At 43.1% G+C, this 23218-nt stretch overlaps 1 protein-coding gene across 1 annotated transcript in view; it reads right to left on the bottom strand.

Annotated features, from left to right (window-relative positions):
• The window catches only part of LOC126428423 (angiotensin-converting enzyme-related protein-like), a 279896-nt gene that overhangs the window by 131298 nt on the left and 125380 nt on the right, over positions 1 to 23218 (bottom strand). Inside the window, exon 2 of the mRNA XM_050090350.1 lies at positions 1399 to 1560. Coding sequence (XP_049946307.1) covers positions 1399 to 1560 — 162 coding nt within the window. The remainder of the gene's footprint in view (positions 1 to 1398; positions 1561 to 23218) is intronic.

Raw genomic sequence — 23218 nt, 5'->3', positions numbered from 1 at the left:
TTTACTCGAACGAATTGAGTGCTATTCACAAGCAATTTCGTATTGATTCTGCATTTCCAGATTTCCAGAAGGTTTTTGACACTGTAGCACACAAGAAGCTTGTAGTGAAATTGCGTGTTTATGGAATATCGTCTCAGTTATGTGACTGGATTCGTGATTTGCAGTCAGATAGGTCACAGTTCGTTGTAACCGACGGGAAGTCATCAAGTAAAACAGAAGTGATTTCTGGCGTTCACCACGGTAGTGCTATTGACCTTCTGCTGTTCCTTATCTATATAAACGATTTAGCAGACGATCTGAGCAGCCGTTTTAGGTTTTCACATGATGCTGTAGTTTATCGTCTAGTAAAGCCATCAGAACATCAATACAAATTTCAAAACGGGTATGCAAATTGGCAATAAACCCTAAATAATGGGAAGTGTGATGTCATCCATATGCGTACTAAAAGGAATCCGTTAAACTTCGGTAAGGCCGTAAGTGTACCTAGGAATTACAATTACGAACAACTTAAACTGCACTGAACACACAGAAAAAGTTGTCGGGAAGGCAAACCAACGATTGCGTTTTACTGGCAGAACACTAAGAAGATGCAACAGATCTACTAAAGAGACTGCCTACACTTCGCTTGACCGTCCTGTTTTGGAGTACTGTTGCGCGGTGTGGGATCCTTACCAGGTAGGATCAACGAAGTACATGGAGAAACTTGAAAGAAGAGCAGCACGTTTTCTACTATCGCGAAATAGGGGAGAGGGTGTCATTGAAATGATACAGGATTTGGGGTGGACATCATTAAAACAAAGGCGTTTTTCAATGGGGCGAACCTTCTCGCGAAATTTCAATCACAAACTTTCTCCTCCGAATGCGAAAATATTTTGATGACGCCGACCTACATAGGGAGAAAAGATCATCACGATAAAATAAGGGAAGTCAGAGCTCGCACGGAAACATGTCCGCTTTTTCCGTGGGTTGTTCGACATAAGAATAACGATGAATTATTGTGAAGGTGGTTCGATGAACCTTCTGCTTCGAGACTGGAGTAACATTTAATTATTGTGAAGGTGGCTCAATGAACCCTCTGCCGGGCATTTAAGTACAATTTGTACAGTATTCATGTAGATGTACACTCTGTGGGCAAGTAGAATGGAGGTGTGAGAGCAGAACAGACGAGTGGGAGCAGAACAGACGAGTGGGAGCAGAACAGACGAGTGGGAGCAGAACAGACGAGTGGGAGCAGAACAGACGAGTGGGAGCAGAACAGACGAGTGGGAGCAGAACAGACGAGTGGGAGCAGAACAGACGAGTGGGAGCAGAACAGACGAGTGGGAGCAGAACAGACGAGTGGGAGTAGAACAGATGAGTAGGAGTAGAACAGATGAGTAGAATAGAATAGATACAGACCTTGCGGTAGTCGGGCAGCGGCAGCGCGGCGGCGCCGGGGCTGGAGGCGAGCAGCACGCGCTCCCGGAGGCCCGCGTCCTCCAGCGAGGCCGGCTCGGAGAACTCGCGCAGGGAGTCAGAGTTGGAGCGCTGCGCCTGCGCCAGGTCCTCGTCCGCCTGCAGCTGCAACACACACGTCACCGTCGTCTACACTCACCTTACCTTTACTTTCTACCTAACTGTACATTCCTCTAAACAAAAGAACTGCGTGGAGCAGTCGGCAAAAAGCAAACATAGCGCACGCCAGATCACACGTGAGCACTGCAAAATTTGTAACAAACCGACGCTTTGGGTTTAGTCATCCATCATCCTTCGTACAATCCCTGCTTAGCGGGATCCGATTTTCACATGTAAAGCAAGAAAGCGAACCACTAAACTACCGTCCAATATCGTTGATGATCATGTGTTGTAGAATGCTAAGGAACACAGTACCTGATTAAAAGTACGAGCGTCGTTCGCTAAGTAATGCCTCACTTTTTTTTTCTCAGAACATATTTATTGTTAAGAGTCAGAATTCCTACGTACTCTCCATCACATTCTACGGCCTTACGCCAACATTTTGGAAGAGGATGCATTCGCTGCCAGTAAAAGCTCTTGTCCTGTTGGCGTAGCCATGTTTTCACTGCATGACTGACGCTCTCGTCGTCTTCAAAGTTTGTTCCCTGTACGGAATCTTTAAGCTCCAACAATTCTCATGAAATGGCCTTTCTTTGAATCTTGTGGGCTGCTGTGAGCATTCGTGGAACCCATCGTGTGCCTCTTTGAATATCCGAATCTCGATCATTGCAGACGCACTTCCAATGCTGACAGACTACTGTAGAGTCGCTTGTCGAGTTGTGATGCGCCGGTCGGGCATCCGCACGGTTCAGCACGTCTGGAACAGTGGCTGTGAGAGGACATCCCGAGCGTGGCTGATCGTGGTGCTCTGTTTCTTCATTTCCTACCCAACTGTACTCCTATCAACTGCACACAAACGTTTATGGATGTTCACCACTGTTTCTTTTTCTGCACGCAAGAATTTAATCACAGCACGCTGCTTGTAGCGTGAGTCGTACGTAGACGCCATTTTGACGCTGTACTACGGCTCTGACATCTGTCAGAACGGTTCGAAACTTAACCGGCGCACAAAAGAAACATCAAAGGTGAAGCTGCAAAAAGGACGTATCTCTATCTATATTAGCGGCTTTAAAAAAAAAAATGTGGGGCATTACTTACTGAACGACCCTCGCAGAATCCGGGCAGCGCTATGTAAAACGATACTGACCACTGGATGCCACGAGAGACGGATTCCCCAGCGCAAAACGAGACGCCGAGTGTTGTGTTGTGAGTGGAGCAGCAGGAACAGCAGAGTGGCTCGGTCAGGAGGGCTCAGAGAACGCGGCCCAGTCATTGGATGTCAACTGGCAACGGCAGGCCACGACGTTGGGATCACGGATTTACTTCAAACTTTGCAGACCTTTAGTAGGCCATTAAAACAACATAATGTGCCAGTGGCAAGGTGCACTACTCCGGCAGTTCCGAGAACATCGCAAGAGAAGTTTCACGCGTCTGTTATGTAACTGATGTATGTGTGCGAAGGTGGAGGACGTTGCAGTTCATGGCGGTCAAGCGGTTAGCGTTCGAGGTCCGTAAGACGACAGTTCGAACCCCACTCAAACAATTTTTGGTGTAAATTCTGTTGATTGGCGACTCCATGGAGCGGTGTGTGCACCACGACCATATATGTCATATTAAAAGGAAGGTCAGCGCTGGTCGTACTATTCATGTTTTATTGATAGCAGAATCGATTTTCGATCACATAGTGATCATCTTCGGTGCTGTACACATTAAACTCAGACACTGGTATCAAGTTATTGATAACCAAAACTGAGAAGCGATCACAATAACTGACGCCGCTGGTGGTGGTGGTGGTGGTGGTGGTGGTGGTGGTGGTGTCACAGTATACATCTGTTTTTGGTGTTTAGGATATGGTCCTGATACTGCATTTAAGAAACTGCTAAATTGCAGAAGAATATGAACACAATTTATAGCATTGTGTACTGTTTGTACAGTGTACAGAAGAGGAACAGTTTGGAGACGATGACTGATCCTTTCAGCGTGACACTGCAGCCTCTCATACACCAACACCTCTGGAGTCGGTGGTTTGTGGACAGCAACATTCTCGAAATGGACTGGCCTGCCCAGAGTCGCGACTTGAAACGAATGGAACACCTTTGGGATATGAAACTTCCTGGCAGATTAAAACTGTGTGCCCGACCGAGACTCGAACTCGGGACCTTTGCCTTTCGCGGGCAAGTGCTCTACCAACTGAGCTACCCAAGCACGACTCACATCTTCTGCCAGTATCTCGTCTCCTACCTTCCAAACTTTACAGAAGCTCTCCTGCGAAAGTTTGGAAGGTAGGAGACGAAATACTGGCAGAAGTAAAGCTGTGAGTACCGGGCGTGAGTCGTGCTTCGGTAGCTCAGATGGTGGAGCACTTGCCCGCGAAAGGCAAAGGTCCCGAGTTCGAGTCTCGGTCGGGAACGCAGTTTTAATCTGCCAAGAAGTTTCATATCAGCGCACACTCCGCTGCAGAGTGAAAATCTCATTCTGGACCTTTGGGATAGGTTACAACGTCGACTTCGCTCCTAAATCGAGACATTCGGACACCCCATAGGAACTGTCCCCAACATAATTCAAACCAGCATAAAAGCGAGAAGTGCAGACATGCAAAATTTATTTCCAGTGATAGCTACCTGGATGGTCTAGCTTAGGTGGTGTATTGCTAGCTCCAGCGGAATGAGCTATGGTAACTGAAGGGAATTTTACAAGGCAAGATCGCAAAAAAATGCATTTTATTGGATGACCGTTTTCGACAGAGCTATGCTGCCAACATCGGGTCTTTCGTTTTGAAGCACAAGATCCTATGATGGCAGCACAGCTCTGTTGAAGCGGGTCATCCAATAAAATGCATTTTTTTGCGCTCTTGGCTTGCAAATTTTTCTTAAATTACGATACACTGTAGATCGCTCCCCTACTGACAATTTCAGGAATATAATAGATTGGATTTTAGAAAAGCTGGGTAGTCGCAAACAAACAGGTATTAGTTTTTTTTGCATTTATTCCAAATGGTATGTTTCGGGCTCTGCCCATCATTAGATTTCCTGGTGTAAACACTATAACAATTAATTACACATTTTGTAAAACACTAAATGTTAACAAGAAAGCACAAAATAGAAGTGTCGGAACCAATACATGCAACTTCATAGCAATAATAAAAACCAAAGGATGAGACAATTATCTTAAGGTTTTATGTTTGACGAATAGTCAAGAAGTGTAATTGCAAATCTAAACAAATTCTTTTGTAATCTTTGACAAGTCATGTCTTTCCAAGACAAAATATTTTTTCTACAATTTTGTAATGTTCAAATGGTTCAAATGGTTCAAATGGTTCAAATGGCTCTGAGCACTATGGGACTTAACTTCTGAGGTCATCAGTCGCCTAGAACGTAGAACTACTTAAACCTAACTAACCTAAGGACATCACACACATCCATGCCCGAGGCAGGATCCGAACTTGCGACCGTTTTTGTGATGTCCTCCTTGTATTTTGGACTACTGCAGTTAGTGTTTCAATCCGCCTATGTGCAGGGACACAACATGTACTTTTACAGTGCCGTAAGGTGGTGCCCTCTTGCACCGCGTGGTTTACCCAGCAAGTGCGAGTGCACTGAGACAGCAGTTTCTCCTAGTCCTCCTCGCGACCAATGTTCCCATTCTCCACGTTTAAATTATACGTAACACTTGATGGTTCGTGAATGTATCAGTAATGCACAAGCTGTCAAAGTTATTTTGCTGTGAAATAGCATGTATTGGTTCTGACATTTAAATGGATTTTGCGCTTTCTTGTTAACTCTTGGTGTTTTAAAATACATAACTAATTACTTCTTATATTGTTTACACCAGGAAAACTGATGATGGACAGAGCCCGAAACACGTCAGTTGGAATAGATGCAACAGAAAAACAAATAGCGCCTGTTTGCGGCTACTCAGGCTTTTCTAAAATCCAGTCAGTTAAATTAATAATAATGGTCGCATACTTCTACCGGCCGTTTCGGGCCGACATAGGTAAATTTCAGAAATGTATACGGAATGGGGTACATCAGTCAGGCAGATGCAATATTCCTCCACTTCCCGAAAGCATTTTCCTTAACACACCAAAACCCACTCACAAAAAAATCATAATATGGACTATCAACCGAAATTTGTTAGTACACCGAGAATATCAGTGACCTCAGTTGTCTGAGACTGCAGTCTCGTGTGTGTTTTTAATTGTGACGAAGGCCGTATTGGCGGAAAGCTATATTTGCGGCAGCCTCTTTGTTGTGCCTATCTGCGACACAGCATCTCCGCCATATGGTAAGAAGCAACTTCCCTTTTCACAATATTGTTACATTCCATCCTGGATTTTCCATTGCTTTGGTTATACTTTTACTGACAATGATCTCCCCAGTATGATCAACTATAATGAAAAAATGCTTGTCACTATCTCCTCGCATAGCACCATCTCCGTGACAATTGTTCCTTTGAACTCTGTAACTGCTAAGGTGCACTTCTAGGAATAAAGCACCTCAATGCATCATTATACGTCTCTCTCACAATAGTACGGGTGTTTTCGTGTGAAAGGCACTGGCACTTTAAAAAAAAACATAAATAAAATTCTGGTTTTAGTCCGAAACCAGTGCTACTCAAAGCGTGAAAGATCGAATATTTTGGCGACATGGTGGACAATAACCTCCTACCTATACGCGAGAATCCTCAAGAAGTTGAAAGCACGTCCTCAGCGAGTTCACCCACCAAAAATTAAGGCAGGCGATGTTCTTTTGCACGGGCACAGACGCGAGAACACAGACCAGTCACTTTTGCACGGGTGAAACCACAGAAAGTGACTGAGAAGCCTTCTCCTACCCATCATGCAGTTCCAACCACGATAATATTCTGTGGGCCAATGGCTGAGAAAATAGCGCCGTAATTTTTTACCGCACAGGTATACATGCTCTTGTTTCAAGGTGAAAAAAAACTGTGGACAAAGATGGTAATTATAGCGAAAAGTGATAAATTAATGGTGAATGTTGCAGTTGTTATTCTATATTTACAGTTTTCTTGTAAGACGAAAATATATTAAAAAAAACGAGGCATTACTTTTTCCTGGCCGTCGTAATATCACCGAAGTACGGGATGAATCCCTTATCACTGACAAATCTGTGTGCTTATATTGGGACTGCAATGTATGGACCCATCTCAACAGCGTAAGTACAAACCATGGCCGATGTGCTGCCTCATTGCACCTAGGGCGTAAGGCAGCTTACGATCACTTAATTTTAATATAGGTTTACGTATCACCGGTGTCAAAGTTTCGGTTATCATCCCAAAGAAGTTAGGCAACTTAATTTTTTTGTTTGTAGGCACGAGTCTACAGCAGTGGCACACATTCAAATACCCGTGCCACAGTATCAAAGCACTATGATACTGTACCACTGCACATATGTAACTGGAAAAAAATTAATTAAAAATTCGCCATTTGTGAGTAGGACTAGCTCACTAAGGGATCTGTACAAACTTAATTATGTGTACAGACAGTTCATCCATCAAGGGAATCGACAACCACGACGATTTTTACCTGTTATCGATATCGATACTTGACCTAGACAGACAAACAGACAATAATGACAAAAATATTTTCGTGAGATGTAATTAGAAATTTTTCTGATTTTTTCCTTTAGTTGCACAGCGAAACCTTGCTTCTTGGCAAATTTCATGATTCTAGGTAAGAATTTGCGAGTATCAAAATATATGACATAAATGACCGTATCTTTTGAGTGCATTGGCTTAGAAGCTTAAATATTTCTCAGCCCCCAAGGGACGGCAGACCTCAGTATACGACAGATTTCAGCTTCGCACCTCTACCACTTCCAGAGAAAATATTTTCTTAATAGCCGGACTGATAGACAAAGTGATCGTATTAAGGGTAACGTTTTTACTGATTGGGATACGAAAACTTAAGAATACATTAAGAATACAAAACAATTTTCTGGATATGATATTTAAAATTTTATTGTTACCTATGTCATATTGTACATCTGGGAATGTAGAGTTGTGTTTTTTTTAATATGTAAAAATCTGCCAACCCGTTGCATAGGTTTTCTATATACCTTGACCAGGTTTCGTCACCTCTAAGGGTGACTTCATCAGAAGGTAAGGTAATTACCTGTGTTTAGGATCTTCTTTCTGATGTCTTTGTACTTTGAGACAGCCTTTGATACATGGGCGGTTAAGAACATGGCTGACGTTTGCAGCAACCGTATACACAAATTTGAAAAGTATGCAAAAATCTGACAACCGGTTGCATAGGTTTTCTATATACCTTGACCCGCCCATGTATCAAAGGCTGTCTCAAAGTACAAAGACATCAGAAAGAAGATCCTAAACACAGGTAATTACCTTACCTTCTGATGAAGTCACCCTTAGAGGTGCCGAAACCTGGTCAAGGTATATAGAAAACCTATGCAACCGGTTGGCAGATTTTTACGTATTTTTCAAATTTGTGTATACGGTTGCTGCAAAACGTCAGCCATGTTCGAAGATTTGTGTTTGTTTACTGTGGCGCCTAGGAAGTGCAATTTCTTGTTTGTTGCTACTTCAGTTGTGGAAATTATGCTCGAAACGGCTGTTCTAACGTCACCGTGTTATTGTTGTATTCGAATCGAAACGGTTGACGATTTTAAACTGAACAGTTGATGCACTGCTAACTGTACATACGTCTCGTTGCCAGCGAGTAGTACTGGACCACCGGCAAATGTTGATTTTCAGAATAAAATTCAGTCGTCAGTTGCAAATATATTTCTGTATACTACAGTTGCCAAAAATTACCGCCGTGAATAAAATAAATAAAACTGATTTTCGAAGTGCGCTATAATGCTTCGCTAGACACACAGGTTTGCGTGGAGCTACGCGAGCGAGGTTCACGCTTTCCGCCCACAGCGCGCTCTGAGGCGGACAGCTGCAAGGCCGTGTGGCGCGACGGTGACCAGCCAATCAGGAGAGAGGGACCACGTGACGTCACAACAGGTTCCGTGACCCAGAGCGCTGAGCTGCGAAGCAACAGGTGGTCGGCGGGAGAGAGCGAAGTGCGGGAGGGAACTGCAGCGCTAAGTTCCATCCACTGCGGTACATCAAGCTTCACCATAACATCAATCGCCCACACAGTGTGAACTACGATGTCTTCGTCCCTGATTGGCAACGAGGTCATAACATTTACTTCGCGCTCGTGGATGACGGGATTTCTTACAAGCAGTTTGCAGCTAGTAGTTAGTTAGTTAGTTAGTTAGTTAGTCGAGTCTTCCATTGATCAATCGCACGGTACGGTAGCTGTTATGATGTGGAACGTGTCACGTGCACAAGAAATGCACATATGAAACAAAAATGTTGTATTACAATAAAGAGTTAAAGATTAATATTTCTATTGTTTACCCCATTCCCTTAAATGGCACAAAATGCATATACTATATTTATAGATTTATTTATTCCTATTTAAGAATTCATCTATGGTATATCCGGAGTTATCAATTTATTTTTGAAACTATTACTGCTGTCTGTCTGACACCTTATTTCATCTGGTAATTTGTCGAAAATTTTAATAGCAGCATATTTTACCCCTTTCTGTGCCAAAGATAGGTTGAGCAAAGAATAGTGTAAGTCTTTCTTTTTTCTGGTACTGTAATCATGAATATCACTGTTGTTTTTAAACTGATCCATGTTGTTGAGAACAAATTTCATTAGTGAGTAGATGTATTGTGATGTGAGGCTGTTGTAAGAATTTCCAATCTTTTAAAAAGATGCCTACAAGATGTACGACACATTATTCTAACCACTTTCTTTTGAGCAGTGAATACTTTTTGTCTAAATGTTGAGTTACTCCAAAATATTATTCCGTATTACATCAGAGAGTGAAAGTATGTTAGCTTACTAATTTCTATATCCTCAAAATTGGCAATTATTCTGATCGCAAAATTTGCTGAACCTAGTCGCTTTAGGAGATCCAAAATATGAATTTTCCAATTAAGATTCCCATCTACAGGGTGTTACAAAAAGGTACGGCCAAACTTTCAGGAAACATTCCTCACACACAAATAAAGAAAAGATGTTATGTGGACATGTGTCCGGAAACGCTTAATTTCCATGTTAGAGCTCATTTTAGTTTCGTCCACCTACGCTCAATGGAGCACGTTATCATGATTTCATACGTGATACTCTACCTGTGCTGCTAGAACATGTGCCTTTACAAGTACGACACAACATGTGGTTCATGCGCAATGGAGCTCCTGCACATTTCAGTTGAAGTGTTCGTACGCTTCTCAACAACAGATTCGGTGACCGATGGATTGGTGGAGGCGGACCAATTCCAAGACCTCCACGCTCTCCTGACCTCAACCCTCTTGACTTTCATTTTTGGGGGCATTTGAAAGCTCTTGTCTACGCAACCCCGGTACCAAATGTAGAGACTCTTCGTGCTCGTATTGTGGACGGCTGTGATACAATACGCCATTCTCCAGGGCTGCATCAGCTCATCAGGGATTCCATGCGACGGAGGGTGGATGCATGTATCCTCGCTAACGGAGGGCATTTCGAACATTTCCTGTAACAAGGTGTTTGAAGTCACGGTGGTACGTTCTGTTGGTGTGTGTTTCCATTCCGTGATTAATGTGATTTGAAGAGCTCCAACATGGAAAGTAAGCGTTTCCGGACACATGTCCACATAACATATTTTCTTTCTTTGTGTGTGAGGAATGTTTTTTGAAAGTTTGGCCGTACCTTTTTGTAACACCCTGTATATGTACACCCAAAAACTTAGTATGCTCTACCCTGTCTATTGACTTCTGTTGATGTGTTGTATTTATTGAAGGAACTGTACTTTTTGCAGCAGAAAATTGGATGTACTGTGTTTTTTTTTTCCAAAGTTTAGAGCAAGCCCATTTGCAGAAAAGCAATTAATGACTTTTCTGAAGACCTTATTTGTATCATTTTCAACTGGACTTTCTTTTACCGGATTAATAATGATGCTTGTATCGTCAGCAAAAGTGTGAGTTCAGCTTCCTGTTTCAGATAGGAAGGGAGGTCGTTCACATATATCAAGAACAGAAGGGGACACATGATTGAACCCTGTGGAACACCTAATGCAATTTCACCCCAGTTAGATGAAGCAGCAAACTTATTTAAATCACTTGACCCATATAAGCATACTTTTTGCTTCCTGTTCTGTAGGTATGACTTAAACCACTCGTATGCTATTCCATTTATACCATATAATTGTAATTTCTGTAACAATGTCTTGGTTCACACAATCAAATGCTTTGGACAAGTCACAGAAAATTCCTATTGGTGACATTTTACTATTTAAAGGCTCTATTATGTGGACAGTGAAACTGTATTTTGCCGTCTCAGTGGAACAGCATTTTTGAAATCTGAACTGTGATTTACTAACAAGGGAACCTCCCCATCGCACCCCCTTCAGATTTAGTTATAAGTTGGCACAGTGGATAGGCCTTGACAAACTGAACACAGATCAGTCGAGAAAACAGGAAGAAGTTGTGTGGAACTATGAAAAAATAAGCAAAATATACAAACTGAGTAGTCCATGGGCAACATAGGCAACATCAAGGAGGTTGTAAGCTCAGTAGCGCCGTGGTACCGTGGTTAGCGTGAGCAGCTGTAGAACGAGAGGTCCTTGGTTCAAGTCTTCCCTCGAGTAAAAATTTTAATTTTTTATTTTCAGACAATTATCAAAGTTCAGGCACTCACACATAATCAACATCGCTCTCCAAAATTCCAGGACATGTTCAGATTTGCTTGGACATATGCAGGATTTGACGGTCTACACACGGAAAAATTTGAAAACGTTAAAAACATATGTTTTGACAGAGCACAGAGAAAACTGTGCGACTGTGAAACTGTTGCATTCATTTGTTGCAGTTTATGTGACACACTCTTATGTTTTCATTACTTTTTTTGGAAGTGATTATCACATCCACAAAAGAACCTAAATCGGGGAAGCCAGAGGAATCTTTTTACCCATTCGCCAAGTGTGCAAGTTAGGTGGGTCGACAACATATTCCTGTCATGTGACGCTCATGCCGTCACCAGTGTCGTATAGAATATATCAGACGTGTTTTCCTGTGGAGGAATCGGTTGACCTATGACCTTCCGATCAAATGTTTTAGGTTCCCATGGGAGAGGCACGTCCTTTTGTCTACTAATCACACGGTTGTGCGGTGCGGTCGCAAAACACAGACACTAAACTTATTACAGTGAACAGAGACGTCAATGAACGAATGGACAGATCATAACTTTGCGAAAATAGTAATTAAACTTTTCGCTCGAGGGAAGGCTTGAACCAAGGACCTTTCGCTCAGCAGCTGCGCACGCTAACCACAAGACCACGGCACACTTATGCTCACTTATTCCTTGATATTGCCTATGTTGCCCATGGACTACTCAGTTTGTACATTTTGCTTATTTTTTCGTAGTTCCACACAACTTCTTCCTGTTTTCTCTATTGATCTGTGTTCAGTTTTACAAGGCCTATCCACAGTGCCAACTTATAACTAAATCTGAGGGGGGGTGCGGTGGGGAGGTTCCCTTGTAAGTATCCCATTACTGTTGAGATCGCTAACCACTCTTGAGTACCTCACTTTCTCGAAGATTTTTGAGAATGCTGTAAGCAAGGATACTGGCCGGTAATTATTGACGTCTGTGGTGTTCCCCTTTGTGTAGAGAGGCCTGACAGTGGCATATTTTAACCTGTCTGGGAAAATACCTTGAGTTAGTGACGCATTACGTATGTGACTCAGACCATCAGCTGTAAGCGCTCCACATTGTTTTAATATCTTATTAGAGATGTCATCTACTCCAACACAACATTTATACTTCAGAGATTTAATAATTTTACTTATTTCACAAGAGGTTGTTAGGTGAAAATTAATCTGCCTAACTTTTTTTAAAACACGCTCTTCCATGTACTGCCTAGCTTTTTCTTTTGAACTGTTCTCACCAAGTTTGTTTCTCCTGCACTTAAGGAATGATTGTCAAATACATTGGCTACCTGTGTACTGTTGGCTAGGGTGGTCTCGTTCTCTTTAACAGTAAAGAGGAGTGTTGGAGAAGTCAGGCATTACCAGAATTTTTTGCCGTCTGCACGACGTATCGTAGTGTACGTAATGATTTGGCCAACAGTACGGGCATCAATCTGAAGTGGTTTGCTGGTGACGTCGTGGTGCACGGTAAGGCGTCGACGTTGAGTGACAGTAGGAAGACACAAGACTTGGACAAAATTTACAGTTGGTGTGATGAATGTGGAAACATGTAAGTTATTGCGGATGAGCAGGAAGATGAAACTGTAATGTTGGGATACAGTAATACTAGTGTTCTGCTTGACACAGTCAAGTCGTTTAAATGTCTGGCCATAACGCTGCAAAGCGATATGATGTGGAAAGAGCGTGTGAGAACTGCGCTAGCGAAGGCGAATGACTGAATTTGGTTTGCTGTGGGAATATTAGGAAAGAGTGGTTCATCTGTAAAGGAGACCGCAAATACAACGCTGGTGCGACCAATTCTTGGGTATTGCTGGAGTGGTTGGGATCCGTAGTAGATCGCATTGAAGGAAGACATCGAAGTAATTCAGAGGCGGGCATCTAGATTTGTTACCGGTAGGTTCGAACAGCACGAAAGTGCTGGGGAGATGCTTCCAGTCTCACATGGGAATTCCTGGAGGGAACACGACGTTCTTTCCGAGAGACATTATTTAGAAAGTTTAGAGAACCGGCATCTGAATACGAATGCCGAACGATTGTACTGCCTCCAACATACATAGCGCGTAAGAACCATTACAGTAAGATATAAGAAATTAGGGCTCACACGGAGGAATATAGGCAGTCGTTTTTCCTTCGCTCTATTTGCGAATGGAACAGGAAAGGAATGGAGAAGTAGTGGTACAGGGTACCCTCCGCCACGCACCGCACGTTGGTTTGCGGAGTATCGATGTATATGTATATAATTGAATCGGTGGGTTGTAAAAGAGTAAAACTATTTTTTTTTTTTCAGGAGACACAAAAAACTGTTTTACTACGTAACGGGAATAAGCATTGGGTAGTGGAGTTGCTACGTAGGAATTTGCCCCAGGGTGAAACAGTAAACGTCATTGCATCGTACTTTAGCCACTGAGTGTGATCAGTAATCCATTCTGAATGTACTGGAGATGGCCCTTTTTTTGAACCTGATGATGTTTATGAGCCAACTACCGTTATGTTTGCAGCGAAAGAATTGTGTCACCCAAGTTTATATTGTTCATATTCATTACAGCAATAAAAGAGTATCAACATACAGGTTTATTTGTGATGCACCCAACACACAGCCACAATCAGAATATAGCAAAACAAACAATGGTGGATACGCTTCACCTTTATTTAGTCCATCCATCGCTGGTCACTGGCATCTACTGCTATAAAATGGTTTCTGGTCGTCAGGTACGTACTGTAGAACTTCCTTTACTTTCTTTCACTATACGCATGTTTAGCTGGACATGGCCCCTTCTCTAACTCAATACACATCTAACGAGCGTTTCTGTTTTTGGGACATGTCCCCTTGTTCAAAATGTTCAAATGTGTGTGAAATCTTACGGGACTTGACTGCTAACGTCGTCAGTCCCTAAGCTTACACACTACTTAACCTAAATTATCCGAAGGACAATCACACACACCCATGCCCGAGGGAGGACTCGAACCTCCGCCGGGACCAGCCGCACAATGGATAACCGCAGCGCCCTAGACCGCTCGGCTATGTCCCCTTGTTACATCAAACGATGCTTACAGTTACAGAGATCAGTTAACCCCGGTAAACGTAAGTTGAAAGAAAGTGAACATGACTCTTTTGCGAACTCACCAGTTCAATTAGTCTAGTGAGTTTATTACGACAGCGTGCTGAAAAGAAATTCCTCCGATTTTTTTTATATCAAAACTGTTAAAGCTTTATTTATAAAACGAAGGTTGCCCATCTTTATTCTTAATTTCCTCATATTTGCAACCCTCTGTCACTAGATAGCTCCGAATTTTAGTGCAAATGGTTCAAATAGCTCTGAGCACTACGGGACTTAACATCTGAGGTCATTAGTCCCCTAGAACTTAGAACTACTTAGACCTAACTAACCTAAGGACATCGCACACATCCATACCCGAGACAGGATTCGAACCTGTGACTGTAGCGGTCACGCGGTTCCAGACTGAAGCGAATAAAACCGCTCGGCCACACCGGCCGGCGTTTTCGCCCACAGCCGCTCGCGCTTTGCAGTTGAAAGCTGCCGAAAGCGCTGGCAGGTCCAGGGATTTCCTTACTTTGACTGGACTATAGGAGCGTCTTAGTAGTAGAGAACAAACGTATTAGAACTTCATGCATGACGCGCCAATTTTTCACGCATCTCGTTGTTTATGACGCCATATCTCCTTATATATTACAGGTAGGTGGTTCTTATCCCCACAGCAATTGTTGCTGTGTGTTCTAAGTTTAGCTGAAATCCGTCCAGTGGTTTAGACGATGTGGGAAAAACACACACACACACACACACACACACACACACACACTTTTATAATATGTATGGATTTTCTAATACGTCCGAAGGAAGAACACGGCGCCTATTCATATCGAAGGGAAACCGGCTCACCTTATCGCCATTTACGCAGTGAAGGGCACTTATCTCACTGGGACACTTAGGACAGGAAAACTTATAATTATCCATATTGCAAGTAAGAGAGTCCGCAGCCGGTGGAGCCTATCATCGCAACTGGTATCGGGACGGGGCACCCCAGTACGGCGCTTTACCAATAGAGAATCTTTCCACGCGCCATTCGCGAGGGGTACAGGATAGGCGAGATGAGATACAATAGTAGTTAGTAGTATACCCTCCGCTACACATACACGGTTATTACAAATGATTGAAGCGATTTCACAGCTCTACAATAACTTTATTATTTGAGATATTTTCACAATGCTTTGCACACACATACAAAAACTCAAAAAGTTTTTTTAGACATTCACAAATGTTCGATATGTGCCCCTTTAGTGATTCGGCAGACATCAAGCCGATAATCAAGTTCCTCCCACACTCGGCGCAGCATGTCCCCATCAATGAGTTCGAAAGCATCGTTGATGCGAGCTCGCAGTTCTGGCACGTTTCTTGGTAGAGGTGGTTTAAACACTATATCTTTCACATAACCCCACAGAAAGAAATCGCATGGGGCTAGGTCGGGAGAGCGTGGAGGCCATGACACGAATTGCTGATCATGATCTCCACCAAGACCGAGCCATCGGTTTTCCAATCTCCTGTTTAAGAAATGCCGAACATCATGATGGAAGTGCGGTGGAGCACCATCCTGTTGAAAGATGAAGTCGGCGCTGTCGGTCTCCAGTTGTGGGACGAGCCAATTTTCTAGCATGTCCAGATACACGTGTCCTGTAACGTTTTTTTCGCAGAAGAAAAAGGGGCCGTAAACTTTAAACCGTGAGATTGCACACACGTTAACTTTTGGTGAATTGCGAATTTGCTGCACGAATGCGGGAGGATTCTCTATCGCCCAGATTCGCACATTGTGTCTGTTCACTTCACCATTAAGAAAAAATGTTGCTTCATCACTGAAAACAAGTTTCGCACTGAACGCATCCTCTTCCATGAGCTGTTGCAACCGCGCCGAAAATTCAAAGCGTTTGACATTGTCATCGGGTGTCAGGGCTTGTAGCAATTGTAAACGGTAAGGCTTCTGCTTTAGCCTTTTCCATAAGATTTTCCAAACCGTCGGCTGTGGTACGTTTAGCTCCCTGCTTGCTTTATTCGTCGACTTCCGCGGGCTACGCGTGAAACTTGCCCGCACGCGTTCAACCGTTTCTTCGCTCACTGCAGGCCGACCCGTTGATTTCCCCTTACAGAGGCATCCAGAAGCTTTAAACTGCGCATACCATCGCCGAATGGAGTTAGCAGTTGGTGGATCTTTGTTGAACTTCGTCCTGAAGTGTCGTTGCACTGTTATGACTGCCTGATGTGAGTGCATTTCAAGCACGACATAAGCTTTCTCGGCTCCTGTCGCCATTTTGTCTCACTGCGCTCTCGAGCGCTCTGGCGGCAGAAACCTGAAGTGCGGCTTCAACCGAACAAAACTTTATGAGTTTTTCTACGTATCTGTAGTGTGTCGTGACCATATGTCAATGAATGGAGCTACAGTGAATTTGTGAAATCGCTTCAATCATTTGTAATAGCCCTGTACTTGAGGAGTACTGATGTAGAGGTAGACAGGTTTAACAGGAGATACTCTACCTGTAAAAAGAAGCGCGCGAAGAACGATCACAGGTTTGCCTGAACCAAGTGCGAGTATCACAGAGGTGCTGAAAATACAGAACTGAAAAACGCTTGAAACTAGCTATCCCCAGAAAATTTCAGCATCCAGTATAAAATGAGGAATCCAGAAATGTAAGTATTAAGTGAAGAATCCAGCTCCCTAGGTATTGTTCCAATAGCCATAACGGAGGCAAGATTAGACCAAGTTAATCAGGAGTTGAAAAAGACGGTTAAGTCACAGGTTTCCTGAAATAGAGGTAGTGGTAGTATACACTCTGCAACTCAAGATGCATCATTCTGTACAAAAGAGGCGCAGACCCATGCCTACACACGAGGTATTCGTCCTGCGTAATCATGATATCGACTGAAAAGTTCCAAGTCCTTCACAAACTACCGAACTGCCACCTTTATCAAGTGATACACTTGTAGCATAACATCGTATGTTGATTTCCTGCTGTTTTTCAGTCATGCCCCAGCCTTCATTTTTCTGTTTATCGCCAGAATAATCCGTTCAGCACCTCAACGAAGAATACTGTTACTATGATGATTACCGCACACGCAAGACAGCCCGGGTTCGACTCCCGGCCGTGGCATAAATTTTAATTCATTTCTTCAGTTTCCATCATTATCGTGGATACAGATTGAATTTTACTGTTGGCACAATGCACGCTGGCAGAAGACGTTCACGGGGCATTCGCCATACCAATGTCTCGGGGAAAATTTAACTATACACAGTACGGTGTTACACCCGTTTTCCCCAGTTCTTTTAACAGTGTACATAAAATGTTACAATTGTATCTAAATTTTTTAATATATAAATAGTGTAATAAATCATTACTGATCTCTGGAATAAAGGGTAAATCCACAAAACAAACTGCAACAAATATGACACACTGCTTGAAAACATTTTTATTTTTAATGCACGGTCATACCAAATCCCCTATCAATTATAAAGCGTTCCGGGCTATTAGATTCTGTAGCACAATCTCAGATTCCTGATTCAGTGATCAGGGCATACAGAGTCGTCCAAACTATCTTTCCAGCTCGTCCTCCACCAAACAGGAAAAAGCCCTAATAGCTCGTACAAAGTGAAGTACTCCTTACCATGCCCTACACAGTGTACTACAGAATACGGATGTAGATGTGCATCTACGTACACTATGTGGACAAAAGCACCCGGACACCTGGCTGAAAATGACTAACTCGTCCGTGGCGCCCTCCATCTGTAATGCTGGAATTTAACATGATGTTGGCCCGTCCTTAGCCTTGATGACAGCTTCCACTCTCGCAGGCCTACGTTCAATAAGGCGCCGGAAGGTTTCTTTGGGAATGGCAGCTCATTGTTCACGGAGTGCTGCAGTGAGGAAAGGTATCGATGTCGGTCGGTGAGGTCTGGCACCAAGTCGACGTCCCAAAACATCCCAAAGGTGTTCTATAGGATTCAGGTCAGGACTCTGTGCAGGCCAGTCCATTACATGGATGTTATTTTCATGTAAGTACTCCGCCACAGGCCGTGCATTATGAACAGGTGCTCGATCGTGTTGAAAGATGCAATCGCCATCCCCGAATTGCTCTTCAAGAGTGGGGAAGCAAGAAGATGTTTAAAACATCAATGTAGGCCTGTGATGTTATAGTGCCACACAAAACAACAAGGGGTGCAACCCCCTCCATGAAAAACACGACGACTCCATAACACCACCGCATCCAAATTTTACTGTTGGCACTACACACGCTGGCAGATGACGTTCACCGGGCATTCGCCATAGCCACATCCTGCCATCAGATCGCCACATTGTGTACCGTGATTAGTCACTCCACACAACGTTTTTCGCCTGTTCAATCGTCCAATGTTTACGCTTTGTACACCAAGTGAGGCATCGTTTGGCGTTTACCGGCGTGATATGTGGCTTATGAGCAGGCGCTCGACCATGTGCGCTTTTGTGCTGTACGTGTCCCTTCACGTTTCCACTTCACTGTCATATCGTAAACAGTGAACGTAGGGATGTTTAGGAGAGTGGAAACCTCGCGTACAGATGTATGACGCAAGTGACAACCAATCAGCGTACGACGCTCGAAGACCGTGAGTTCCGCGGAGCGCCCCATTCTGCTCTCTCACGATGTCTACTGACTAGTGATGGGGAGCTCGTGAATGAGTCGTTCAAATGAACGCTTCACTTCCGTGAAGTGTGAACTAACCACTCAATTTCAATGAACTGATACTTCAAACTCTTCACAGATAGCACACTCCACACTTTTTTCTAGTTCACTCACTCTCTTCCCCTCTCCCTCTCCCACTACATCGGCGCTACGTCACTCATCCTCCCTTCACTTCAGTCCTCCCTCCGCTGCCTGTCGACGAATCGCGCGGTGTTTGTGGGGAACGATAGGTTTACGAGTGGTTGGGGAGGTGAGGGGCGAGGGGAAGGCAGCGTCAGCTGCTACGTGCAGTGCTGACATTACTTGTGACTATTTGAGCAGTTATACTTCGCGTCTACGGGTAGCCTACCGTTGGCAGCGCTTGCAGACAAATGAATATTAAAGATATAAACGAAGGGGCTGGCTGTGTGAGCACGCACAGCCAACATGAAAATAAAAGGTTTGTTAATAACACTGAAGGAGGGATTTTACCTGAAATCGTACCAATGACTACAGGTGACAGTTTACGTTTTGAATCTGGAGGGTTATTATTCTCAACAAAAATAAAATCTACAGGAAAAATTCTGAATAATTACTTAATGTAGGTATATAGACTGTGACAGTGGTAAACATACTCATTCTAATTTGGATTAAATTTTACAAGGAACATAAAATTGGACTGCATTTCGTTGGTAGCCCTATTTTTCAGTTCATGAATACAACAAATAATATTTCATTTGGCAGATAAAGACTTTTTTGGACGCTTCATGAGAAAATTTCGAGCAAGATTAAATGTAATACCTTCTTTATATGTGACAGGCTTCTCTGTTTATCTTTCCTTTCTCCCCTTCGACCATGCTCTATTTAAGTTAACTCAGACGCTGCAAGAGCGTAAAACGTTGCGTGCACGTTACTGCATAGTTCGGCCATCTGTTGGTAAAATTATGAAGTATTAAGAAGCTTCATTGTACGAGCGAGGCGAAGCGAGCGTAGCAGCGGCTGAGCGGCGAACTGGGCAACTTCGACAGGCTTCCGTACTTCACGAATGAACTACTTCATTTGAACGCTTCACGGCAAAGAGTGAAATGAATGAAGTAGTTCACTGGAATAAACGAGTTCGACCCATCTCTACTACTGACTACTGAGGTCGCTGATATGGAGTACCTGGCAGTAGGTGGCAGCACAATGCACCTAATATGAATAACGTACGTTTTTGGGGGTGTTCGGATATTTTGATCACATAGTGTATCTGCAGCAGAAAGGCTGAGGAAAATGTGTCCGGTGACATTCTGTGTGTGTGTGTGTGTGTGTGTGTGTGTGTGTTAGTGCGCGCTAGAGAGAGAGAGAGAGAGAGAGAGAGAGAGAGAGAGAGGTATGTGACGTTGACACGGCTAATGTGACGTGGCCTTAAGAAGTGGGGCCGTGGGAACACAATAGCGGGAGGTACACAATGGCAGAGTCCAGGGGTCAACGCCCGGCGACTACGGGCCAGCTAGACGATGCCTGCCTATTAAGACCTGAGGCTGCCGCCACCGCAGTGCAAACGCGCTTGTGTCTACAGTACTACCCTGCACTTCACACGTACGTGCCCAGCAGAAGGTCCATCGGACTACTTCCGCACTACTACTGTACCGCCCCCTATCGAACAGGGCGTCGGGAAAATGAACACCTAAAACTCTCGCGCGAACGCTGATTTCTCTTACGATGGCCATCTCTCACTGTGTACGTTGAGATGTTTATATTTTCCCACCTCCGCGTTGCAAATGTTTTGAGTGAAATGCCCAGTCGATGCGCTGTTGTTTTCACGTCAATTCTACCAACACTGAGAGTTGTTTAGTTTTCGGGGTTTTGTAAAATTCCTGGATTCATGTTTCGTCGCTGTGCAGCCTATGAGAAGGATTCCGGAAGACTCCCAAATAAATTCCAAAGTACAGTGCAGTTTTAATACCAATATATTTCCAGGAGTCTGGTGTCCGAGCCTGGTGAACTGTACCGGTTACATCACATGTACCCGAAGTTGACATCAAACGACACAGAGTTCACAACAATCAGCCTACAATACATTTGCTCGCAACCCCAGCCAAAAACCGAGTGCCTCAAGGCGCCTGCTTGACCTCTATTTATACTTTTGTTAACAATTACCTACAATGAAAATTACAATTTCATGTAAAATCACAATTAAAAGTTAAACCGAATATGAGCTACACATTGCTAAAAATTTACAATCTCAGTGCTGAACAAGGTGAACCTATTTTCAACTTAGTTACGAGTTAATGTAACATTTTCTGACTACTTATGTTACAGGTAACAATTACATTTCTAGATTTGTTTATAACAAATCAACTAGTGCTAACATATATCGGAGATTCAATTAACATGCTTTATTTATATGTTCTATTTAATTTGCTGTAGTAATTTTATACTGATAGGTTTACTGGTACATCCTGACCATGTGCTACATTTCTTACGATTAGTTACAGTATTAATTTCACATTTATATTATGTTTCTCACATAAGAACAATGTTAATCAGTAAAGCATCGTTTTCGAATTATATGTATACTGAAATAGAGGTTATTTTTTTATGTAATTTGGAAACAGGTCACTTTACAATTGGACAATTAGGACTGGTGTTTATCTTTAATGCTCTCCGAGGGGTTCTGATAGGTAGCATCGAGATACAGTAATATTCCAACGTGGCAGTCAACAAAATACTTTCGCATTCTCACTAGAAAGTTGGTGATTGAAATATTGTCAAAAGATCTCGCCGCGACCATAAAATACCTTTGTCTCAATGACTGCCACGCCATGTTATCATAACCCGGCACTTCTTGCGTATTTCGCGGTAATACAGAACGAGCTGCCCTTCTCCGATCCTTTTCGATGTCTTCCGTCAATCCCATCTCATAACGACCCCATACCGTGCAGCAATGCTCACGCAAAGGGCTTCACAGTCAGCGGGCTCCGCGAGCAAACGGTGAGCGCAAGGCAGTGAGCTTCACAGGGAATAGGATGGTAAGGCTTGTGTAAACAATGAAATTACTCCTAAGGGAAATGCTTCAAAAAAATTCAAGACCGTATTTATGTCCCCTGTCGCACTGCAAATTAATTACTTCAGGCGGTATCAGGACGAACTGGATACTGGACCTTTTTATTTATTTTCCCAATTCAGCTGCACAACTGTTCTCTTTTTTCCCCCCTCAAAGATGACTGGCGCTCCGTCTGTCTGCATATAAACAAATGAACTCTACGACAAACCAACATTTTCTATGACTTTCTTCAATGCTGCCAAGAATGCCACAGTCAGCTGTTCGCCTGAGATGTATACACTTTAATAGATCTCTCAGGAATATGCAACAAACTCTTTACAAAGATTTTTCAAGCTCGCTATGAACGTCGTCTGCCATAAGGTGTGTGGGACGCATAAGTGTCAGAAGTAGTTTTACCGCGATACTCTCACAAACGTTCGAGCAGACATAGTTAAAATTTTAAAACACATGTTGTGTATATAAATAATTGATTCTTTTCAATATTATTGGGATATAAAAATCTCTGAACTAATGGATATGGCTGCAGGCTTGTTTTCTGTCGTATTTAATATGAGCATTGAATTCTCTCTCGTAACTGCTGATGCAGGTAAGGTCTAACACGTCTCATATAGTCAAGTAGTTACTCCGAAATTCTTTAAAACCATCAATTTTTCGATCGACATTTTCCAAACTGGAAGGAGTGCAACAAGAACGCTGTACGCGATATTACGATTTAACACACAATTGTTTTTATTACTGTAAATTGCACAAGTATCTTTGCTATAAGAGGACTGTACTCTATCCGGAACATTGAACGAGAGGGGATTTCAACTGACCGTAATTAGTTTTATATTATTCTTTAGTGAACAGCGAGCAATGTCAGTATTGGCAAGAATTCATATACCGCGGCGTCGTATTGTCTGCAGTGACCTCAATGAGAGGTAACGGGAACTTTGTTTTTCTGTAATACATATATTACACCATTATATGTATAAGGTTGAACTTCTGGTGGACTTGAAAATAGTTCTAAAGTTTGTTGCAAATATTCGTTCCTTAATGTTTCCAACTTTTCTATTGCGAAATGGGCGGTGAGGATGAATTAAGGAAACTTCGGGCCCATGTAAGGCTTTCACCACCCTGCTGGAGCAAATATAATCTCGATGTATCGCTCACTTGCTAGAACGACAATTCACAGGCGCTGC

The sequence above is a fragment of the Schistocerca serialis genome, chromosome 12, assembly GCF_023864345.2.
Source record: "Schistocerca serialis cubense isolate TAMUIC-IGC-003099 chromosome 12, iqSchSeri2.2, whole genome shotgun sequence".
In the NCBI taxonomy this organism is placed as follows: Eukaryota; Metazoa; Arthropoda; class Insecta; order Orthoptera; family Acrididae; genus Schistocerca; species Schistocerca serialis.
The sequence above is the reverse complement of the archived record's forward strand: the minus strand, read 5'-3'. Positions and strand labels throughout refer to the sequence as shown.